Consider the following 23922-nt stretch of genomic DNA (forward strand, 5'->3'; position numbering starts at 1 on the left):
CTTTTTTAAATCTACTTCATTCCTTTCACTATGTTTAATTTGTTCCTACCTGTTGGCTTTGGATATAGATAGCATAATGGAGTGGCCCATTCCACTTACATGGATTCTCTTCTGATGGGGGACCAAAGCCGTGAATAACTCAATTCTGCACAGAAGCCACAAAACACTGATTTGCCATCTGCCTTCTCAGTTGCTCAAATGCACTCACAGGGTGAAGTTGATTCAGCAGCTTTACCCTGATCTCTGCCATGTACCATTTCCCATATTGTGGTCCACAGGGAAGATACCTTCAGAAAAAACACCTTGAGTCCCCACTGCTACTCCTGTAATGAAAGACAATAGGAAGCTGGATTAGTAGAAAAATGAAGATCTTTCAGGTGAGGAAAGCTTAGGTTTAGGACTTGGCTGTATCTCCTGAATACAACTAGGTGATCTGAGCAAGTTATTTAGCCTCTCTGAGTCTGTCTGTTGGCTTATAAATCTGTATAATAATACTTTATCGTATCATTCCACCACTTAAATTAGAGAACATACACAAACCTTCTAGAACATAGAATTTATTTTATAATACTAGCTGTTTTGCCAATAGTCAACAAAAGAACAAGACATTCTGAAATGACAAGGCAGAATCCTATTCTGCCTTTTTCAAGAAAGAGTCTATTTACTTGTAGGAGACCCATCCCTTGTGTTGTACCAGTAACCCATGATGGACCCTTACCTGGGACCTGTATGACCTTGTATGCCTGTGCAATTACTCAGCTATTTTCTCCACCTCCACATATAGTCCTCTTTCACCTATTGCTTAGTCTCTCTCAAAAGTCAGTAAATGTTCACTGAGATTTAAATTATGCCAATCTCTCTTGCCAAACCTCACTAAACCTGCTGGAGTTGCTGTCCTAATTACTGAATTTCTTGATTGTGAATATATGTTGATCTCTTCACCACCTTCTCAAACCCATTTCCAAATCCTGCTTATATGACTCTTCCCTACCTCCTGGGTGTTCAGGTGCTCAGGATGAGCAATGCCTCCTCCTCTGCCATTTTGGCTTCCTCAGCAGCATCCACTTCCACAGGCATGTGCTCCACAGCAGGGTTCCTGAAAAGTACTAGTCCTCCACCAGTACCCAAATCCTCATCACTTCAATGAGACAATTCTCAGAAAAGAGGAAATCTAGCCAACTGTGTTAAGTGGGAAATTCCTGTTAAAGCTACCATGGGTTAGATAATTTGGATTTTAAGAGAGGAACTTATTAACACCAAGCCAAAGAGACAGGTCAGGAAATTAGAAAGAAAGGATGTTATTTGGAAGCACTTCTCTACTAGAAAATTGCCTTGTCCATTCATATCAGGTTTTCAAATGTTTCCAAATTGGGACAGAAAATGGGAAACCTAGCTTCTTGCCCATTTCCTCCCCAAAGAAAATATCTCTCTCTAGAATTCTGATCTCCTCCAGCTTTTCCCACTAGCAATTACATCCCAGCTAGGCACTAAAGCATGGGGACATTATAAGGCCATATAATCCTGTCCCAAAGGTGAGATGACATTCATTGGTTTGTGTTAGAAGTCCCCACAGCCATCCTTGGTTTGATGGTTTGCTCAAAAGATTCATAGAACTTCTACTCACAATAACAGTTTATACAATAAAAAGTTACAGAGTAAAATCAGCACAGGAAAAAGTCACAAATGATTGAGTTCAAGAGAAGCCAGGCATGAGCTTCCATGTGGTTTTTCCTAGTGAACTCACTTAGAAAGCATTCAGTTCTCAGCAATGATGTTTGACAATGTGCATGGTATACTACTAACCAGCGATACTCACTCAAACTTTGGTGTCCAATGTCGTAATTGGAGGCCATTCACATAGACATAGAGCACCCACATAGATACCTCAGTCTCCATAAACTTAATTTAGAATGAAATTTGACTTTCCTTTTCAAGCTGCCTCCAGATTGGTATGGACAATAAAATGGTTCAAAATTATAGATCTGATCAGTGCTTTTCAAATCCAAAGAAAACCATTAATTCTAAAAGCATGCTGCTCCTTGACATAAAATGTGTTTTAGATGGGGGAACATTTATACTATAGAGCACTAATAAACCACCGTGGCATGTCCTCCTCTTTTCTGTTTAATGCTGGAGGGCTGCATACTGAACAGAAACTCTCAAGTCATTTTTGATAATAGGTAATGTAATAGACATTGGTTAGGTTTAAAATTTTCTTCTTCCAAATGTGTTTATGCTCACATTTGATATATATCAAAAGCCTGGGTGAAATCACATTGCTCAGTGCTCCTAAGAAAAACTTTTTACCACTACCAGTATCATGAAATAAGAATACACAATGTTTGGTTATTACAATTTGCAGTAAAGCATTAGCTCAGCAGGCTTGGGGGTGCCCAAGGCCTGCACGTTCCAAAGAAAGGATAGCCCTTGACTGGCTCCTGGGATATGACTTTTAAGCCTTTGGAAAACCTTATCTGATAAGAAAGTTTCTGTATTGCTGGGGTCTTGGGTCATCCAGACAATGTACACTAATGTGATTATGGTATGTGTCTGGGGCTCTGAACCATGCTGTATCAATTTACACACACACACACACACACACACAAAGAAAGAAAGGGAGAGATATGTATGTGAGCATCTGAGAATTTTACTTACTATTCTTTAAACAACACAGTATAACAATTATTTACATAGCATTTACATTGTACTAAGTGTTATAAGTAATCTAGAGATCATTCAAAATATATAAGGAGAATGTGTGTAAGTTACAAGCCAATACTGCACCATTATGTGCGGGACTTGGGAATCTTCAGATTTTTGCTATCCAAGAAAGGCCCTGAAAGGAATGCCCCATGGATACTAAGGGAAGAGTTTGCAAATTCAAATTTGTAAAAGAGTGTATTCTGCTGATAAAAAGTCTGGATTGCCACAGTGCAGCAGCTATGAGTGTGAATTTTAAAATCTGAGTTTGCATTCTGAGTTGGAATTCTTACTCCTTTTCTTACTAGCTATATAACTTGAAGCAAAGATTCAATTTCACTGTCTGTAAATGGAAACAATGCCCATTTCAAAAGTTTGATTTTTAGCAATTAAAGGTTCTAACATACTTAAAATGCTTATGGTACCTGGCATGTAGAAAAATGTCAATGAATATTAGCTATTATTGTGCTTTTACTGTAATGATTAAATCATTGGACAAGTAACTTGGTTAAAAAGTAACACACTTTCATGAATAAGAGCATACACTCCGTTACCAAATTATGGGGCTTCAGTATTGGTTTTCCCACCATTAGTTTAGTTTCCCACCATTTAACCTCTTCATTTCTTTTCTATAATGGAGTAAAAGTGATGGTGAATATTTAGTGTTTTTAAAGGACTCATGACAGGACTTGAAATACAATAAGTTCTCAATAAATGCTTTTGATTGCATTTTACAAGATCTCAATCTGTCAGTAGCTTGCTTTCTCCCAATAAACCCAATTTGAAATGGCAGAGTGGTGAAAAACAATGGGTGCTAGAATGAAGTAGCCATGAATTTAAAGTCTGCCATGCAACTGATTAGCAGAGTAGACTTTTCCACTTATTTTCTATGAGCCTCAGTTTTCTCATCTACAAAATGAATTATGTCAATCTTGAATTGAAATTATAAAGCATTTTTAAGCTTTAGTAATTGCCACCACCTCTATATGATATTTGCATGTTATATAGGTATGAATGAAATGATTAATCTTAAAACTTTGGAATTATTCACCTTATTTTATTATTTTGGGATTATGCACCTTATTTTATCTGATAGTATTAAGTAACATTAATGCCTTCAGTGAACATTTATTAAATTGTTTTTATGTACCAAGAACTGTTCTAGGAGTTGTATGCAGTGGTGCATGCTTTTAATCCCAGTGACTCAGGAGGGAGAGGCAGGAGCAAGTTCAAGGCCCCCCTCATGAACTCAGCAAGGCCCTAAACAACTTAGCAAGATCCTGTATCTGAATAAAAATCAAATGGACTGAGTATGCACAGAAAAATAAGGATTCAAAATAGAGGTATCAGGCTTCAAAGATTGACAAGACAAAATATATATTAATCTCTATTCTCTCTTTCACCTCCATCAAGACATAATCAATGCATAGCAAGTGGTGAATGAATCAACTAATTGCAAAAAAAAAAAAATTGGATTCTAGGTTTAACTCTGACAATTATTCACTATATACTTATGGCCCTCCACAAATCAATATCCTGCCTAGAGGTCATTTTTTTTTCACATAATAAATAGTTTTATCTATCTGTACTGCTTATTTTGGAGATTTGAGAATTTCAAATGAGTTAATAATGTATTTAAAGTTGCAATGAAACCCCTCCAGTAAAATGTGAAGGTATTTTAATATTTTATCCCCAAAGAAAACCACAGAGCAGTATATCTTATAAAATTCTGTAAGCATCATATAAAACTTTGCAAATGAGAAGAATTTCATGAGGAATGGAAGAAAATGCCCGGCTCCAAGGAAGAATGACTACTTTCAATCTCTGTCAGGGAAATACCTGCTGGCCTGAGCCAGCATATTCTAATTCACATGGATATTCCTCAGAGGGTCTTCCCAAACTTGCTCTTGAACTCAATTCTCTGACTTCAGCTTTCTCAACCCTAGTAAACAAAAGTGACATCACCTATTAGTTTAGAAATCACCTATTAGTTTTAGTTACAGGAGTTTCTTTCTACCAAATATAAACCAGTAAATACATAAATAAATGTAGATAAATTCTGAGAGACAAAATCTGGTTGTGAATTAGTGAGCTTATGTAACTTCTAGCTCAGGGTAGTTGATCTTAACACCATGCTTAACATGGAAGATGCTCAAAAATATTTGTTTCCTGAATCAAGTCTTTTGTGGCTAATCTGAGTTGCTCTCTTTTTTTAAAAGAAGAATTCCAAACAAAACAGATGTGACTCCAAATTGCTCTGGAGTGCAAAGTATCATTTTGGAGACAAAGAGCTGTCAGAGAAGGGAAACTGCACAGCTGAATAATAAGCTGTTTTTGAGATCAGATAGATAAAAGTGAAGAAGCAAGAGGAGTGGACACAGAGGTAAAGGAAGGTAAGAGAGGTGGAACTGAAGATCTCATGTGTGTTTTCCTCCACAGACTGAGGCAGCTCTGATGTATGATGCCGTGTACATGGTGGCCATTGCCTCCCACCGGGCCTCGCAGCTGACTGTCAGCTCCCTACAGTGCCACCGACACAAGCCATGGCGCCTTGGACCCAGATTTATGAACCTGATCAAAGAGGCAAGTGGTGGTCTCTTGCAGCCCAGTCAGCCCCTCAGCTCAGCACTGCTCTTTCCCACATGCTTCTGTTGGCATGATGCTTACAGGAGACGGGAAGCCATTGTCAGCCAGTCCTCTCAGGTCTCAGTGTCAAAGATTTGCCTAGAAAACTTTTAAGAATTTTCTAATGTGATGCTGAGAAGTTCAAAGAAGCTGTCAGGTCATAATTCCCTCTCTTGAATTTCAGCCATGATGCCAGCTACTGCAGGCCCTCACGGGAGCGTGTTCCCAGTGTAGTAAGTCAAGAGGAGGGTTTGTTCATTGCTGAAGGGTAACAGAAAAAGAAAGGTTCTACATTGTCAGGCATGATTCCTGTGGCTCCTAAAGCTTGGGCTATCCAGCACCCATAAAGCTACCTCTTTATCTTAATAGTACTGTGATTATTTTGCAATTTCTTAACCAATGAGAAGACTTTAGTCCTAACTGAGCTTATTCAGCACAACAGGGCAAGGGGAGTTCTTGGCTAGTGTCCTGGGATCCCTTACATCCCCTACAATGTCCTATTCTTTATAGCACTGTAACTTTGCTTCCAAAGACACTCTTCTGCGAACACAAGACTCTATATGTACGGGGTCTTGGATTAAATTTGTCTCCAACTTGCACCTTAGGGTCTTTATGGACTGTGAAATATAAAATAAGACTCTCGGGAACAGCCAGGCCTGACTAAACATGCACCATATTCCGTGACAGGCTTCGGTATTTTCTCTGTGGGATACAGAGATTTGCCTCTCAAGTAAAGACCATCTTTGATCTCCATACTAGAGGAAGATGGAGTAAGTCAAACCCCTAGGTGAGAAGAATTGGGTGGGGAGATAGTACAAGAGAAAAACTAATGCATTATCCTAAGGAAAGATGCCTGCTTTGGGCTCAATCTCTTCTGGTCTCTAAAGCACCTGCAGACCCTCTTTCAAGCTGTTCAATCCACTTCCCATTAAAGGCTGACTCAAATTCATAAAGATGAGGACGAAACTGGCAGGATGTGTAAGGAGTAAGTCCCCAGCCTCCAAAACAAGGTTGCTTTCAAGACTGGGACTGGGGTGTGAATGAAGGAAGCCCTCACTTTTAGGTGTAATGCCTGCACTTGCACAAGACTGAGAAGGACTTCTTCTTTAAACACTGTGACTCTCTTCTTCCTAGTCCCAACAGTGACTATCTGCATTTATATCCCAGCTCTACGAACTCTCATGAGCAATAGAGTCTGGGCAGGTTATTTAACCTGTGTGGGAACACAACTATCTACCTCTCAGCATTATTATGTGCATAAAGAGGAAGACTACTGCTCATGAAGAACAGTGTAGGAGCCCAATAAGAATTTGAGGTATTAGCTATTCTCTAGGCAAGGGAACAAACCACTAGCAACAGTTGACTGAGAGAATGGTTTCAGGAATTTAAAACTGGCAACAACAACAACAGCAAAGAAATCACAAATAGGCATGAAATGAAATGCCCTTTCTGACAGCTACATAAATCTGACACACTGTGCCTAATAGAAAAACATCACATGGCCTCCTCTTCTCCCCACAGTGATCATGGTTATGGCCTCAATTGCCATCCTGATTACCTTGATCTTTAACACGAGAACAGCTGGTTCCCTTTTATCTCGTACCAGTGCAAGGAGAGGCAAAAGCTACATAAAAGCTTGAGATCAAACACTCAGAGCACCCCAAGCACCTTTTTGCTTGTACTTAAGTTGCATAAGAAGGTGAAATTACCAAGCTCCATTTAGGCATGTTTAAAGAAATAATGAGCTCCAGCATGAGAGACCATATTGAAAGCAAGAAAGCATTTTATATTCATTCACTCCAAAGAGCAAATTCCCCATTCTCGGGCTCCACAGTTGGAGGTGAAAGGAAGGATGTGGGGGAGAATGCATCAGCAATCCTCATCACCTTTGTTCACATCCTCTTTTGTCTCGTGAGATACAGAGCCATCTGCTACCTTTGGCGGGATATAGGTACCTGCCGAGAAGATGGGTTGTGGGAGTGGGTAACCAGGAGCAATGCCCCAGCCTGTTGGAAGACTGGCACAGAGGAAATTCTGAGACGAACTAAAGCATGCAGAAGAGAAAACGCAGGTGTTTCTTTAGATGAGCACACGACTCAACAAAACTTTGCAAGTGCAGAGTTTTATTAGGAAACGTGAAATAAGGCACTTAGTCCTAAAACTTCCCCTAGTCCTTTCTTTTAGGAGTTTCACTTTCCAAAACTAGAATTAGAAAGAATGTAAAAGAGAAAGTCAGCGGATTGAATTTATGGGGTGAAGATCAAATTTGTCACAGGAGGTAAACTTCCCGAGCAGAGGTGGTTGCACGTGTACTAATCCCTGATAAATGCACATTGTTCAGAATCAGGAAGCCTTTCGGATGTGTATCTCAAGTTGCCTATCATTCATTGTTTGAAGCTCAGTGGAGACAGGGGAGAGAAAAAGAACATTTGAAGCATGAGTGAGTATAATATAGTGTTAGTGAGTATGATATAGTGCTGGGCATTTGCAAAACAAGTATGTTTTAAGAAATGACAAATTCCCATTTAACAAGAATTACTGGAAGTCCATTATGTAAATTATATGTATAACTTGCACTCTGAAACACACCACACACACACACATACACACACGCATACACACACACACACGGTGTGGTGCTGAGGATTGAATCTAGAGCCTCGCAGATGCTAAGCAAATGCTTTATACTGAGTTATACCCCCAACCCTCTATGTACGTACTTGTAACTTGTCATCACACAGGCTAGTCCTTCTCCAAAATAGCAGATATGAACTCTGTCATTCACTAATATAAATTCTACATTGTTAAGAAATTATAGGTTTCATTGAAGCTTTCCTATACCACTGGGTAAATCCTATACCCTTGATCAGGTTATGTGGGGGTCTCTAGAGACCTTGCCTCTGATCCCCCATGCCATCTCTCTCATCTCCTTCCCAGTCTCCAACACTTGCTAAACTTGCTGGACTCCCTGAACTTGCCATATAATCCTGTTAAATTTTCTTCCCTCTGATTGAAAATTCCATCCTCCACTACATAATACTTTATGTCTCAATGCAAGCAGTAGTTCCTGTCTTCTGGCCTTGACTCACAAATGTGGGTTCCTTATCTCCACTCCAGCTGTTACTACACTGTCATTTTTTTGAGGGGGATGTCTGTTGTTAAGCTATGCTATTCCAGTCTCAATTTCCTAGATTTTCACAACAATGGATGAAGAGTAAGTGCCCAATAACATATGAATTTATTATCAAATTAATGATTGAACAAAGAAACTTAAGAACACATGCTTATAGCCTGTATGTGAATGTAATTGCTCTAGGACATACTCAGTGCATGAATATCACATCCAGAAACAATTCAAGAAGGCAGAGAAAAGGGATGGACCAGTCCTGTCCCAGGCATGAATTCCAATGGGACAGTGTGGCAGAGGTCTTAGGAATACAGCAACCCATTTAGCTGTAGCACTGGCAACACAGGACGTGAGATTCAATGGCAGTGATATCAGTGTGAACTTAGGTCATTTACCTTCTTTGTTACTCAATTCCTGCTTCTATAAAATGGGAATAAAAATATCCATTGCACATGCTTGTGTGGATTACATGTAACACACTGCACATGCTTGTGTGGATACTATGTAAAACCTAGCAAAATGTCTCTCATGCAGTTGTTGCTCAGAAAAGAGTAGCTACCATCAAATAGAAGGTTCTGTTAAAAGTGTGTACCATGGAAGGTGGTGACTTGTCATCACACGGGCTAGTACTTCCCAAAAATGGCAGATATGAACTCTGCCATTCACTAATATAAATTCTACAGAAGAAATGAGGCAGTGAATGGAAAACATTAAGTATATCGCCAAGCATATTGTAAGCACTGCATGTTTGCAGTTAGTATTTCTGGTGTCCTGTCATTGTTATTTTGACTGGAGTCTAGGATGATATACTAGTGTTTTGCAAAAAGAAGGACAGTGGGAAATCAGGAGTTGCCGCGTCCGGCCAAGGGAGCCGAGTCCGGCGAGGGACGGCGAGGTTAAAAGACACACAGGACACCAAGGTTCTTCATCCAGGAGTCAATAATAATCTTTATTGCTAACACACCTTTTTTTATACCCCAAGCAGCAGAAGTGGAAAACTACCCAAAAGCAGGAGGGAGGGGGGAGAAATTTAGTTTCAACATCTATTATTGTCAGGTACCGAAACCTCCCTTAACAATAAGTCCATCAGACCAGAAAAGGTCAAGGCATTCCCGTGGGATACATATGTCTCAGACGGATAAGCAGGAACAGAAAAACCGCAAGTTCGCCATGGCCTTGTGAGCTGGCCACACTGGCATGCAGAACAAACTAGTGGAGGTAGGGCTCCAGGGGCCAAGGTGGACCTGTTGCCAACAAGTCCCCCTCTTTTGTTTTTTGCATGCCAGTGGGAATCAAGTAGCCCCTGTCTTAGGTCGTTCACAGCCCTTGCGATGCTTACCCGTCTCTGGGAAGGCCCCGATTCCCTGGCTTAGGTCGCACAGCAAGCGTGAAAGTTGCCCGTCACTGGGTACTACAAGATCAGCTCAAGGTGTTATGACCTATCAAGACATTATTGCGGTAAACGCTTAACCGTCTCCACCTACGGGACCCACGACCGTCACCGCCGAATGGCAGATGTGATTGGACCGAGAGATTAGACAGCAAAGATCCTAGTACAGGAAAGCAAGAGGGAGAGGTATGCATAGAGAAAAGATATGGCAGGAGTTCTTCTTTTAAGGAGGACACTCATCTTCGGATCGGTCTGAAGTATATCTCAGAGGGGCGATCATCCATCTTCAAGCGTTGATAGTGAACCTGTATCGGCTTAGAGGCTAAGATATTAATTTGATCCTTAATGAATTGTACTATCTTATTTACAATGCAGGGTCCTATTGCCACTACTAGAAGGAGGCCTAACAATGGTCCCAATAAGGGAAGAAGATAAGGCAAAAATCCATTAAGTCCAGTCCAGAGAGGGTTCTCAAATAATTCCCTCCTCCTTTTTTCTAGGTCTTCTTGGAGTTGTTTAATTTTTGTGCGAACTATGCCAGATTTGTTAGCATAAAAACAGCACCTCTCCCCAAGGGCTAAACAAATTCCCCCTTGATTGGCAGTAAGCAAGTCTAAACCCCGCCTGTTCTGAAGAACTACTTCTGCTAGAGAGTCTATCTGGTCTTGTAAGTCTTTAATGGTTCCCGACAGGGTTTGCACATCATCTAGGATGATGTAGGATTGGAACTGTTAAGTAAAGAAAAGGTAGTTTCTAGGATATCTAATGTATTGGCATCTAAATCAGGAAACTGGGATTTGGGCAATATCAAGGGGTGGTATGTAGGCTTAGGGATCTCTGGCTTTAAAAGCTTAATCACCTGAAGGTGTTTGATAGCATCAGTGGGTCCCCCTCCGTCAGAGATTCCGATGGGGGCCTGCATGGGCCAGCAGGAAGGTTTACCCACCACGCCCTCACATCCTGCCTCCGTTAACCGAGTCGTGATGCCTTCCCCTCCCCGGTCACCAAGAAAAGGAATATAATTATAAGTGGTCCCCCATTCTCCACGGGTGTTAGTTAGGATGGCCTCAAAATACTGTTTTCCTTGATTATTAACACAAATTGAGGCTGATGTATAACAGGAGATGTGCATTGCTGGGGTGTAATGACAAGTGGCGGAACAGCTTCCAAGAGTCTCGGTCGGATTAGGGACAACAAGTCCGGGCTTATTAACACATACCCATTTTGGTTGCTTAAATCCTCCGATGTTTTCATTGAGTTCAGCCGCCATGTAGGCTACTTTAGTCCCACAATCAATGCTCTGGATATAACCAGAGGGGGCCGAGTGCCGGGGCCCTCCCTTACACTCACAAGGGGCTCCAAAAAGATATTCATGAATATTCCCAGGTGGGGGGTCAAGCCCTCCTTCAGCAAACCTGTCCAGAAGGAATGCCACAAGAGGGGTCCAGCTCATGAGGTGTGTCTCGGCACTCACTTGAAGGGGTGAGAACAACAACGGCAGGATCAGCCATCTTGGGAACTTCATTTTGTCTTGAATTTTCATTCACCGGTCTGGTGCAGCGCTCCGGGATCCAAATGGGCTTCTCAGTTCCTGGGGGAAAAACACATACAGCTCCCCTCACTCTAGCTAAGAGTGGAGCCGGGGGTTGCCACTTTCCAGTGGATAAATCTTTCCACCTTATTTGAGCATCTTGTACAGTGGGAGGGGAAAAGTGGCGTTGTGCAGCCGTGCGCCCTCCAGTGTCAGTGAGTAAAAAATTTAAAGTAAATAAGGTTATGCTTAGAAGTGCTTGTGGTCCCTGACAATTCCGGTATATCTCCCCCTCTTTTGTTTTTTGTAAATAAGTTTTTAAATGTTGATGGGCTCGTTCCACGATAGCTTGTCCCTGTGGATTATAAGGGATTCCAGTCTTATGATTAATTTCCCATTGGGTGCAAAACCGTTGAACCGCCTGACTTACATATGCGGGACCATTATCGGTTTTGAGGCATCGTGGGGTGCCCATGGAGGAAAAGGCTTTTAGAAGATGACTGATTACGTCCTTAGCCTTCTCTCCAGTATGTAAGGTGGCAAAAATGAAGCCAGAATATGTGTCAGTGGAAACATGTATAAAGGAGAGCTTACCAAAGCTAGGGAAGTGTGTAACATCAGTTTGCCAGACATCATTAGGTTGTAGTCCTCTTGGATTAACCCCAAGGGAAGGAGAATGAATAAATGGTGCACAGGTTGGACATAATGAGACAATCTGTAAAGCTTGGTCTCGTGAACATCCTGTGTGGAAGCGTAAAGACTGTGCATTTAAATGAAATTTGTTATGGAATTGTAAGGCCTTATCATATTCGGTGGTCACACAGGAAAGGCCAACAGCATGAGTAGCAGCGTCTGCTTTTGCGTTGCCCTCTGACAAAGGTCCAGGGAGCCCTGAATGGCTTCGGATGTGGCCAATGTATAAAGGATCTCGTCTAGCCCAAATGAGAAGCTGTACTACCTGTAGTTGTTCTGTGATGGTGGATTGCTTTCCAATATATGATGCTGTTTCTATGACTAGAGCCAGATTGGCTACATATAAGCTGTCAGTATATACATTAAGAGGAATAGAGCTATAGACTTTGAGAGCTATGATTAAAGCTTCAACTTCCGCCTTTTGGGCCGACTGACCTGACACAGGTTGTTGGAGAATTTGAGATCCATCAAAAACGACGGCAAATCCATTTTTGGCCCCATCTGTATATACAGTTTGGGCCTTTGGAATAGGTTCCCTTTTCATAATCTTTGGGAAGATAATGGGACACCTTTTAAAGCCCTCCAAAAGTCTATGTTTAGGGAAGTGATTATCAATCTGACCCTTGAAGCTGCACAGGAAAAGACACCAAAGGTCATGTTCTTGTTGTAACTTGTGTATCATATCTTGAGTGTAAGGTTGAATAAGTATGTCAAAGGTTTTTCCAAACAATGCATCACCCAAATATTTAGCCTTCCAAATTAAGTTAATAACTAGCTCATAAAAGGGAGTCAATACCCGGGGGTTAGAAGCCGGCAAGTGGACCCAATAAATGGGACCCGTTTGCCAGAACACTCCTGTGGGAGTAATTTTAGAAGGTAGAACTATAAATGACAAGGGCAGAGAATAATCTATCTGCGTAATCTGCATGTCCTGCAGAGCCTCTTCTATTAGCCTCAGTGCTTGTAAGGCTTCTGGTGTAGGTACTCTACACGACGTAGGAGAAGGATCTCCTCGCAAGAGGTCATACAGGGGTTTGAGCTCTCCAGTTGGAATATGAAAGGACGGGCGCAGCCACTGTATTTCTCCGAGGAATGTCTGCCACTGATGTAAAGTTTTGAGCTGATTTATCTGGAACTGGGGTCTCTGGGGAAAGATTCCTATGTTATTAATGATGTATCCCAAATAATTGTAAGGGTGTTGAAACTGCACCTTTTCGGGTGCTATGACCAGCCCTGCCCCTTTTAGAAGGGATTGGAGGACTTCATAAGATTGAAGAAGCCTTTCTTTCTTGGGCCCTGCCAGTAAGATGTCATCCATATAATGAGTGAGGTAGAGCTGTGGGAACTGCTGTCGAAAGGGTTGTAAAACCTCAGCTACAAAATATTGGCACATTGTAGGACTATTAGTCATCCCTTGAGGTAGGACAGTCCATTCATACCGTTGGTAAGGTTCCCTAAAGTTTGTGGAAGGCAAGGAAAAAGCGAAACGCTTTCGGTCTCGTGGGTCTAAGGGGATAGAGAAGAAACAATCTTTTAAATCTATGACAATAAGATGCCAATCCTTTGGGATCGCAGTAGGAAAGGGTAGCCCTGGTTGTAAGGGTCCCATGGGTTGCATAGTTTTATTAATAGCTCGTAGGTCCTGAAGAAGTCTCCACTTCCCAGACCCCTTTTGTATAACAAAAATAGGGGTATTCCAAGGGGAGGTAGAGGGCACCACATGTCCTAACTTAAGCTGGTCTTGAACTAATAGGGAAGCGGCCTGTAATTTGTCCTTAGTTAGGGGCCACTGTTCTACCCACACAGGGTCATCTGATAACCAAGTAATGGACAGTGGAGGTGGCCGCACTTCAGTGGCCCCTAGGATAAATTTCCCAGTCCTCTCCGGTCTCTTCCCTGCCGGGTAACCTGTTCTGCTGGATCCACGGGTGATATTCTGCCCTCATGTCTCTTTCCTAGTCCCCTTCCAGGGATCCATCCCATGTCTAGCATTGAATCATTAACAAAGTCATTATTTCCTTTCAAAGTCTGGGTAGTGAGAATAGCCCCCATTTGATGAAGCAAGTCCCTCCCCCAAAGGTTCGTGGGGAGTCCAGTCACTACATAGGGCTGGAAATGGCCACTATGTCCTTCACCATCTCTCCATTTTAAAAAGGAAGCACTTCTTTTTGGTCGGGTCTGTCCTATCCCCTGTAATATGGCCGAGGGACTCTGGAGGGGCCAGGCAGGTGGCCATTGTTTTTCAGAAATGACAGAGACATCCGCCCCCATATCTAGTATTCCCTTGAAAGCCTTGTCCTGTATCTCAATGGTCAGGTTGGGACGCGAATCCAACTGAGCTACCCAAAAGGCCTGGGGAGTTCCAGTGGAGCCAAAGCTGCCGTCGCCCTGGGACCCACGGAGGGCGTGCCCAGGAATGGAAGCTAAAGGTAGCAGCAGCAATTGAGCTATACGCTCCCCGGGGGGAAGAATAACAATTCCTTGGGTAGCTTCTACTACTATTTTTATTTCTCCCTGATAATCAGCATCAACAACCCCCGTAAGAATCTTCAAGCCCCACTGAGTTGCGCTACCTCGTCCCAACACTAGTCCCACCGTCCTCTCTGGCAGGGGTCCAAAAACCCCAGTAGGCAGCGTCTGAGGTCCCATTTGGGGAGTTAATACCGCTCGGGAGGTGGAACTGAGGTCCAGTCCTGCGCTTCCTGGTGTTCCCCTGGGGAGTTCCCAGATAGAAAGGGGTTGGTCAGTGGGAGGCGGCGGAGACGCCCACTCCCTGGGGCACTGTTTTGTCCCTGCACTGCCCCGTACACTTTGGCTTCCGGGGCCCGGGGCGGGCCCCTGCTCCCGTTTCCCGACGGTATTGGGTTACCCTGGATGTCAAATTTTGACCTGCACTCACTGCTCCAATGATTTCCTTTATGACATCCAGGACAAATTTTAGGCATCCCTCTGCCAGCACCCTCGCTCCTCTCTGGGCAGTTTCTCTTTATATGTCCCTCTTTCCCACACTTAAAACACCCCTTAGAGCGGGTTCCCCTGTTATCAGCTTTTTGCATTCCAGTCTTAAGGGCAGCAGCCAAAACCTGACCAGTAATATGAGGCCCATCTATATCTTTGCATGCTCGAATCATGTCATCTATACTTTTGGCCCGGGAGGACTTAATAGCATTTTGGCAGTAAGTGTTAGCGTTTTCATATGCCAGTTGTCTAATAAGTGGCATAGCCTGTTCCAGATTAGGGAATATTTTTCCAGCAGCCTGCATTAGGCGGGCTATAAAGTCTGAATAAGGTTCAGAGGGTCCTTGAGAGATCTTGGAAATTTTTGCTTCAGTCTTAGAAATGGGCAGGGCTTTCCAGGCATGAACTGCAGCTGAGGCTATTTGAGCATAAACACCTGGGTCGTAATTAATTTGTTGGCCTATGGTGGCATACTGCCCAGTTCCTGTCAACATTTCAGCATTTCGCCGTTGATGGCCCGCATTCAGGTTAATCTGAGCCAGCTCGCGGCACCTTTCATGATATTCACTTTTCCACAATAAGAAATCCCCTCCAGATAACACAGCCCTGCAAAGTTGCTGCCAATCATTAGGTATCAGTTGACTGGCTGAGAAAGACTCGAAGAGGGTCAATGTGAAAGGGGCATGAGGTCCATAATTAATGACCGCCTCCTTAAGCTGTTTTATGTCCTTGAAGGCTAGGGGGACATGGGCTCTGGCCGGCTGTCCATCAGCATTGGCGTTTTCAATCATTGGAAAAACCTGAGCCGCTCTAGAACCCCAGTGGACCCCCGCCCGTCTAGTAGGGGCGTCCTCATTCCAATCAGGATTATAGGGAGGAGGTGCGGCAATTGAGGGGGCCCTAGGCACCCTCACATTTGCCCTTTTAAGGCGATGTTCTAGTTTCTCTGTCTCCCTTTCTAATCCCTCCTCTTCCTCAGAGAGAGAACTGAGGTCCTCAGGATCATTTTTGGGCTTAGAAATCTGGAGGCGTTTCCTACCCTCCGAGCCCGAGTCCTCAAGGGGACCCTCATCCTTTAAGGATTCTGTCATTTGCTCTTCCTGCACCTGATTAAGGGCCTGTTCACATTCAGCAAGCTGATCCTTGATCTTTACTTTATCTGTTAATAAAGCATCCTTTACCAACCTCCATAAGGAAAAGGTGGCAACTGGGACACTGTCCGAGCCCCGGTCCCTCAATAATTTCTGAAGGTCATGCCTCACCAGGTCCCAGTCACTATTATTAAGAAATCCTCCTGTCAGAAACCAAGGACAAGCCTGGGCAATAATTTCAACGAATTCGGTTGCAGTCTTAGTTTTTATTCCTGTTCCTTGTGTATTTAACAGCTCTTTCAGTTCGTTGGCCAGACGAACCTTCGCTGTTGAGTTACCCATGGTACGTACCCTGTCTCTTTAAAATATCTTTAAACCAATCCTCCCCCTTCTTTCTTAGAAGGTGAGCCCCGTCCGCTTACCCCTGCTTTCCGGATCTCGGTGGGACCTCCAATTGCCGCGTCCGGCCAAGGGAGCCGAGTCCGGCGAGGGACGGCGAGGTTAAAAGACACACAGGACACCAAGGTTCTTCATCCAGGAGTCAATAATAATCTTTATTGCTAACACACCTTTTTTTATACCCCAAGCAGCAGAAGTGGAAAACTACCCAAAAGCAGGAGGGAGGGGGGAGAAATTTAGTTTCAACATCTATTATTGTCAGGTACCGAAACCTCCCTTAACAATAAGTCCATCAGACCAGAAAAGGTCAAGGCATTCCCGTGGGATACATATGTCTCAGACGGATAAGCAGGAACAGAAAAACCGCAAGTTCGCCATGGCCTTGTGAGCTGGCCACACTGGCATGCAGAACAAACTAGTGGAGGTAGGGCTCCAGGGGCCAAGGTGGACCTGTTGCCAACAAGGAGTTCCCTGGAGACAGGCATGCAGCATACAGGAGGTGAATGGCAACCATACCAGGGAATGAAGGAACTTTCAATCATAGACCACACACATGATTATTCAGGGAGGGTGAAAGGACAGTAGGCAACAATCAGCCAGGTTGAATGCCTAAGTCTTTTCAGGCTGCTGTAACAAAATACCGTTAGCGAGTGCCATATAAGCTGGCTGTGGGGTAACCCATGAAGCAGTTTTGGTGGAGGCGAACACTGGAAGATTCTTGAAAGCTCTCTCATCATGGGTGCCGACAATAGCAATGAATGAGGCCCAAAACAGACAACCAGAAATTTTAGGTTAAATCAGTGGTTCTTAATTATTTTCTGGGTCTCAGAACCTCCATCAAAATTGATGGATGCACAAATCCATTGTCCCCATTAAATGCACACAAATTCTTCTGCAATCTCAGGAGTTCCCTGAATCCCACATTAAACATGCTTGTGTGAAGTTTTAAAATAGACTTCAGTTGGATTCCAGGAAAACAGAAGTATAAATGAAGCATAGGAGTTCTGTTGGGGCTGGATGGAGTGATCCATGAAGAAGTGGTGAGAAATAAATTGAAGTAAATATGGAAAAACAATTGGAAATTGCTTTCTGATCTGAGAAACTCAAATTTGATTGATGATTGACAGGAAGCTACTGTTCTTGAGGCAGAGACAAAATGATGTTTCAGATAGTTTATTTTGGCAGCTGTGGGTAGGCTTAATTGAAAAAGATAAACTCACAAAGATTATTGAGAAAGGTATTGTAGACATCTTGGTTCAGAAGTTATCATCACTCACAAAAGCTAGAAGGAAATTTGATTCGTTCAAGAGATGTTTCTTTGATATAACCCTAACTTCTCCCTTAGGTTTAAATTCACCCAGTCCCTTCCTTTCTGGAAATTTCTCCTTGGATGTCCTCTTGACACTCCCACACAAAAACAAAATGCCCCAACAAAGTACATTTCCTATTAAATTGATTATTATTGAAATGCACCCCCCCTCAATTAGGAACCATGCAACTGGCACATCAAACATAACTACCAAGACAGCAAAAACCACTTATTTTTGGCTCCAATCTCACATTTTGAAAAAATTTTTCTCCCTTTTATTTTATTTTTTAATTTTTTATTTCTATATGACAGTGGAACACATTATAATTCTTATGACATATATGAGCACAATTTTTCATATCTCTGGTTGTATACATAGTATATTCACACCAATTCGTGTCTTCATACATGTACTTTGGATAATAATGATCATCATATTCCACCATCATTAATAACCTCATGCCCCCTCCCTTCCCCTCCAACCCCTCTACCCTATCTGGAATTCATCTATTCCTCCCATTCTCTCTCTCCCTACCCCACTATAAATAAGCCTCCTTATGTAAAAGAAAACGTTCGGCATTTGGTTTTTGGGGATTGGCTAATTTCACTTAGCATTATCTTCTCTAACTCCATCCATTTACCTGCAAATGCCACGATCTTATTCTCTTTTATTGCTGTATAATATTCCATTGTGTATATATGCCACATTTAAAAAAATCCATTCATCTATTGAAGGACATCTAGGTTGGTTTCACAGTTTAGCTATTGTGAATTGTGCAGCTATAAACATTGATATGGCTGTGTCCCTGTAGTATGCTGTTTTTAAGTCCTTTGAGTATAGACCTTGGAGAGGGGTAGCTGGGTCAAATGCTGGTTCCATTCCCAGTTTCCCAAGGAATCTCTATACTGCTTTCCATATTGGCTTCACAAATTTGCAGTCCCAACAGCAATGTATGAGTCTACCTTTTTCCCCACATCCTCACCAACACTTACTGTTTTTTGTCTTCATAATAGCTGCCATTCTGACTGGAGTAAGATCAAATCTTAGAGTGGTTTTGATTTGCATTTCTCTAATTGCTAGTGATGATTAACATTTTTTCATGTATTTGTTGACTGATTGTACATCATCTTCTGAGAAGTGTCTCTTCAGGTCATTGGCCTATTTATTGATTGGGTTATTTGGGGGGTTTTGGTGTTTAGCTTTTTGAGTTCTTTATATACCCTAGAGATTAGTGCTCTATCTGATGTGTGAGGGGTAAAGATTTACTCCCAATACCAATGGTACAGAATAGAGAACACAGAGACTAACCCAAAAAATTACAATTATCTTTATTAGACGAATGTCCAAGAACATGAATTGGAGAAAAGATAACCTCTTCAACAAATGGTGCTGGGAAAACTGGAAATCCATATGCAACAAAATGATATTAAACCCCTATCTCAAATCATGATGCACAAAACTCAACTCAAAATGGATCAAGGACTTAGGAATACAACCAGAGACCCTGCGTCTAATAAAAGAAAAAGTAGGCCCTAATCTCCATCATGCAAAATTAGGCCCCAACTTCCTTAATAAGACTCCTGTGGTGCAAGACTTAAAATCAAGAATCAATAAATGGGATGGACTCAAACTAAAAAATTTCTTCTCAGCAAAAGAAACAATCTGTGAGGTGAATAGAGATCCCATCTCACATTTAAAATCATTCAGTGAAAATCTGGGGACATTTCATGACTTTTTATATCCTTAAGGCAATGACAGTCTTAGAGTCCCTTAGTGTTGAAGCACAGCCTCAACTTAGTGACTACAAAATCCAAGTCAAAGATATGAAACAGTAGTCCAACTTGATTTAACATCAAATTTCTCCCCCCTCTGTGCTTAAACTTGCTGGATGGCTCTATCAAAATAGTGAGAGTGGGTAGACTATCTTCTCTTTCTTCTTCTTTCTCTTACTTCTTTGGCTGCTGTACCTCCCACTAGCCCCAAAATACATAGGACAGTTAGTATTTGGCTAGGTTGACTTCTGACTTGGAGCTTGGTGACTAGTTTAAATTCATGTCTCTGTGGACTGGGAGAGTTTTGAAGCTAACTCTTTCTTGAATTACTTCCATTGACTCCATGAGTTCCTGTTGGGCCATCTCTCTTGATCTTTCTTTGACCCAGACCAATGGATCCTTTTTCCACTGGAAGCTTGCATGCCTTCCTCAGCCCTTTAACATCCAGTGGCATACCCTGGGATCTTTCAGCTAAAGTCTCCTAACCCCTCCAGACAGTCCTATTTATTCTAACCCAGGACATTCCCACTGGGGTGCTATGGATACAAATCTGGACACTCATGCACCCACTCCCTGACAATTTGGGGAGTGCCTCTAATCACATTGTAGTGTAAGTCCTGCCAACTTTCTGCCCTAAATATTCTTTAACACCATTCCCTGCCGACTTCCTTGTTCTTTCTTTCCCTGAATATTAAAATAGCCTCTAACTAGGCTCTCTATTTTGAGTCTTGACCCTTTTATAACTATTGCCCACGTATATACAAAGTCATGCACATAAATATAAGTACACTGTGGATAGTCTACCCTCTAGAAATACAAATCTGTTTGTGGTTTTCTATGTCTACCATCCTGTTCCACATACAGTAGATGCTGATGACTTTTCTTTTCCTGACTAAAACTCACCTAATAACATCCCTATTGTAATATTCTTTTCAGCCCAGAAAGTCTGCCTTCCATTTTCTCTCAAGCTAACTCTTACTCAGAACTCATTTTCTCTAGCAAGTCTATCCTCAACTTCTATTTAAGGATAGTCGTCCATTAGATCCCATAGCTCCTACACATCTCCCTGTTAGCACTTAACATGCTTCATTCAGGTACTATAAGATCGTTCTCTGAGGCAGGGAAAAAGTCAATTAATTTTTGTGTCCTCATAGCACCATGCCTAAAAACAGCAGGCATTTAAAAGATGCTTGTTGAACTGAACCCAGGAAGTTAAAATCTAGCACATAAAAAATTTTTGCTGAACTAATACTTATTTTTAAACTACATCAATAGTTCCTCATTGATCTATTCTAAAATACATTTGCTGCATAGGAATGAAGAATTATTTCCAAATATCAATGTGTATGGAAGGTCACTGAGAGCTGCAAAAAAATATGGACAGCTTTCTGCCACTGTTTTGCTATGAAAATATAATTTACTGGTTCAATTTTGATGGAATTAGGATAATAAACTTGAATATATAAACTGAATATTTAAATTCTAGCTTTAAAATTCAAATAGTAAAAGATCAAATTCTTTACTGAGGCACCAATATATACCTTAATATTTATCTGGAATTTTCTTTAGCAGGTCTGTATTGAGTGGTTTAACAAACTAGATACAAAATGGCACTGTTGAAAAAAAAGTTGAAATCCTGGAGAAACATAAGCTCTGACATATTTTAATCCTACTGTGACTCCACTGAGGAACACTTCTCATTATTGCATGCTATTTTATTTGTTTGCTAGGACAAGTTGTCCCATGATTGCTTAGGTGACATTGGATGTGGCCAGAAAACTCAGTTAAATTTTTTCTCTTTGGAAAATTTCCATTTTTTTTTTTCTTGTTCTGTACATCTTAAAAATTTCCTGCACTCTGGCTCCTTATTTTTCAACCTGTCTACCTAGTCTGCCCTGGGTTAAAGGAAAACATTTCCCCAGCACCCTCCACTTTTAGGACACTGAGACCCAAAGGACTTTTTAGGTCTTTTCCTAAATTCCCTATTCAACTCTGGACAAAGAAAAGAGATGAGTTTCTAAACTTTTGGAGTTTATAGTTCTTAACAGTTACATACATTGTCTTACATATAACTCTTAGTTCATATGTAATACTATAAAAATATCTGAGACTGAGTAATTTATAAAGAAAAGAAATTTATTTCTTACAGTTCTGGAGGCCAAGAAGTCCAAAATCAAGGCATTTGCATTTGGCATCTGATAAGGACATTCTTGCTGCATCTGCACATGGCAGAAGATAGAAGGGCAAAAGGGGCCTAGCTAATTCCCTCCAGTCCTTTCTTAAGGACGCTCATTATCTCTTGAAAGCCAAAGCCTCTTAATACTGTTGCAATGGGAATGAAATTTTAACATGAGTTTTGGAAGGGCCATAAATAGTCAAACCATAGCAATAATAAGGCACTAAGACACTTGTCCCCGAAATAGCCCATCAGTGGCCAGGTGAATGATCACCTGCCAGAAATGTCAAAAGGAGGTATTAACAAGGCAGAAGATTTGACCAAATACTTCCTAATTTATATGATTCTAAGTATCATTTGTAATTATAAGATAACATCAGGGTTTTGTGTCAATTAGCTTCCTTCTTCTATTCAGCTACTAATGTTTCATTCTGTACCACATTTTTAAATAATTTCCTTCATGTATGTGTATGTCCACATGTAAACATGTTTAATTAACTAAATTAGTACATGTACATATACATATATATGCACATATGCATCATATTAATGGAGGAATGTGAATGTATGTTTTGTATGGGGATATATATGTATATACCTGTGTTGTATGTATATATGTACATATACTTGTGTCTATAGATTTTTTGCTGAGCAGTATTCTAACCAAAAATTTGAGATATACCTGTATTGATGCACACTTATTTATCTTATTCATTTCCATTGAAATACAGCATTCTATAAGTACTTATTGAATACCATAGATGGCAGACACCATTCTAGACAAGAGAACTGAATAATGAGCGAAGTCCTCACTCTCATGGAACTTATACTCTATCTAGGGGAATCAGACATACATAAAAGGGAATACAGTATTTCAGGTGATGATAAGAATAATTTCTTTAAAAAAAAGGCTCAGAAGAAGGTAGAACTTCTTCAAGAAAGAAATGGGAATTTCTATATTATACAATGTGGTTAGAAAACAGCTTTCAGAAGAATTAAATTTAAGTACGTAAATCCCTGGAGGAAAAGAAAGAGCTAGGCTTGCACATTAGGAGGGTAAAAGAGTCACAGAGTGAGAATCTTGGGCATTGAACATGTTCCAAAGTACTTGTCCATTGCCCTGTGAATGGATATTTTGGCTACCTTTTTTTTTTTCACATCTGAACAATGCTGTGGTGAACATCTAAATTTATGCACAAAAGCTAGATCAGCTCTAGGCCAGCACTGTCCATTAAAAATGTAATGTGGATTACATATATACTATATTTTCTAGTACTCACTTTTAAAAAGTAAAAAATAGATGAAGATAATTTAAAGTATATATTTTACTCAAACTAGTATATCCAAAATATTATCATTTTGTCATAAAATTAATATAAAAATTATTATGAGTTTTTTTACTGTATTTAAGTCTTTAAATTGAGTATCTTTTTTTAATTTTTAATGTTGGTTGTTCAAAACATTACATAGTTCTTGACATATCATATTTCACACTTTGAGCATTATAGGTACAAAACATTGGGGTTCATTCTGACAGAATCATGTGTGTGTAGAATATAATTTGCTCTATTTTAGTCTCCATATTTCCTCTTTTCCTCCCCTCATCCCTTCCTTTGTTCTCCTTCTTCTATTCTCTTGGTCTTTCTTCAATTTATTTATAGGATTTATATTAAACTTAAACCATCTCTCAGCTTTGTCTAACCACAGCTCAAGTACTCAACAGCCACATGTCACCCCTAGCCACAATATTGGGTAATTATCGTAATCAACTTGGGTTGGTATGACAAAACACTGTAGAAGAGGTGGATTACACAACTGATACATATTGCTCACAGTTCTGGAGGCTAAGAAGTCCAAGATCAAGTTGCCATCAGGGTCAAGTTTTGATGATGCCTTAAATCTGTCTTGCCTATGATTGTGTTCTCACTGCATCCTCACATCATCGAGAGAGGTGGCTCTGGTGTCTCTTTTTCTTTTTATAAGGTGCCAATCCCATCATAGGGGCTTCATCTTCATGATCTCATCTAAACCTAACTACTACCCCCAAAGCCTCATTTGCTAATACATTGTAATTAGCGCTGCAAGGCATGAATTTGGGGGAGACACAAATGTTTAATCCATAACAACAGCTCAGTTCTGGACTATACACC

The 23922-nt window shown here is 41.1% G+C and overlaps 1 protein-coding gene across 1 annotated transcript in view; it reads left to right on the forward strand.

The window, feature by feature from the left end:
- The window catches only part of Grik1 (glutamate ionotropic receptor kainate type subunit 1), a 139806-nt gene that overhangs the window by 46042 nt on the left and 69842 nt on the right, over positions 1-23922 (forward strand). Inside the window, exon 6 of the mRNA XM_046430577.2 lies at positions 5140-5283. Coding sequence (XP_046286533.1) covers positions 5140-5283 — 144 coding nt within the window. The remainder of the gene's footprint in view (positions 1-5139; positions 5284-23922) is intronic.

The sequence above is a fragment of the Marmota monax genome, unplaced genomic scaffold (assembly GCF_021218885.2).
Source record: "Marmota monax isolate L192 unplaced genomic scaffold, Marmota_monax_Labrador192_F-V1.1 WCK01_AAM20220418_F8-fsc00016, whole genome shotgun sequence".
Taxonomy (NCBI): Eukaryota; Metazoa; Chordata; class Mammalia; order Rodentia; family Sciuridae; genus Marmota; species Marmota monax.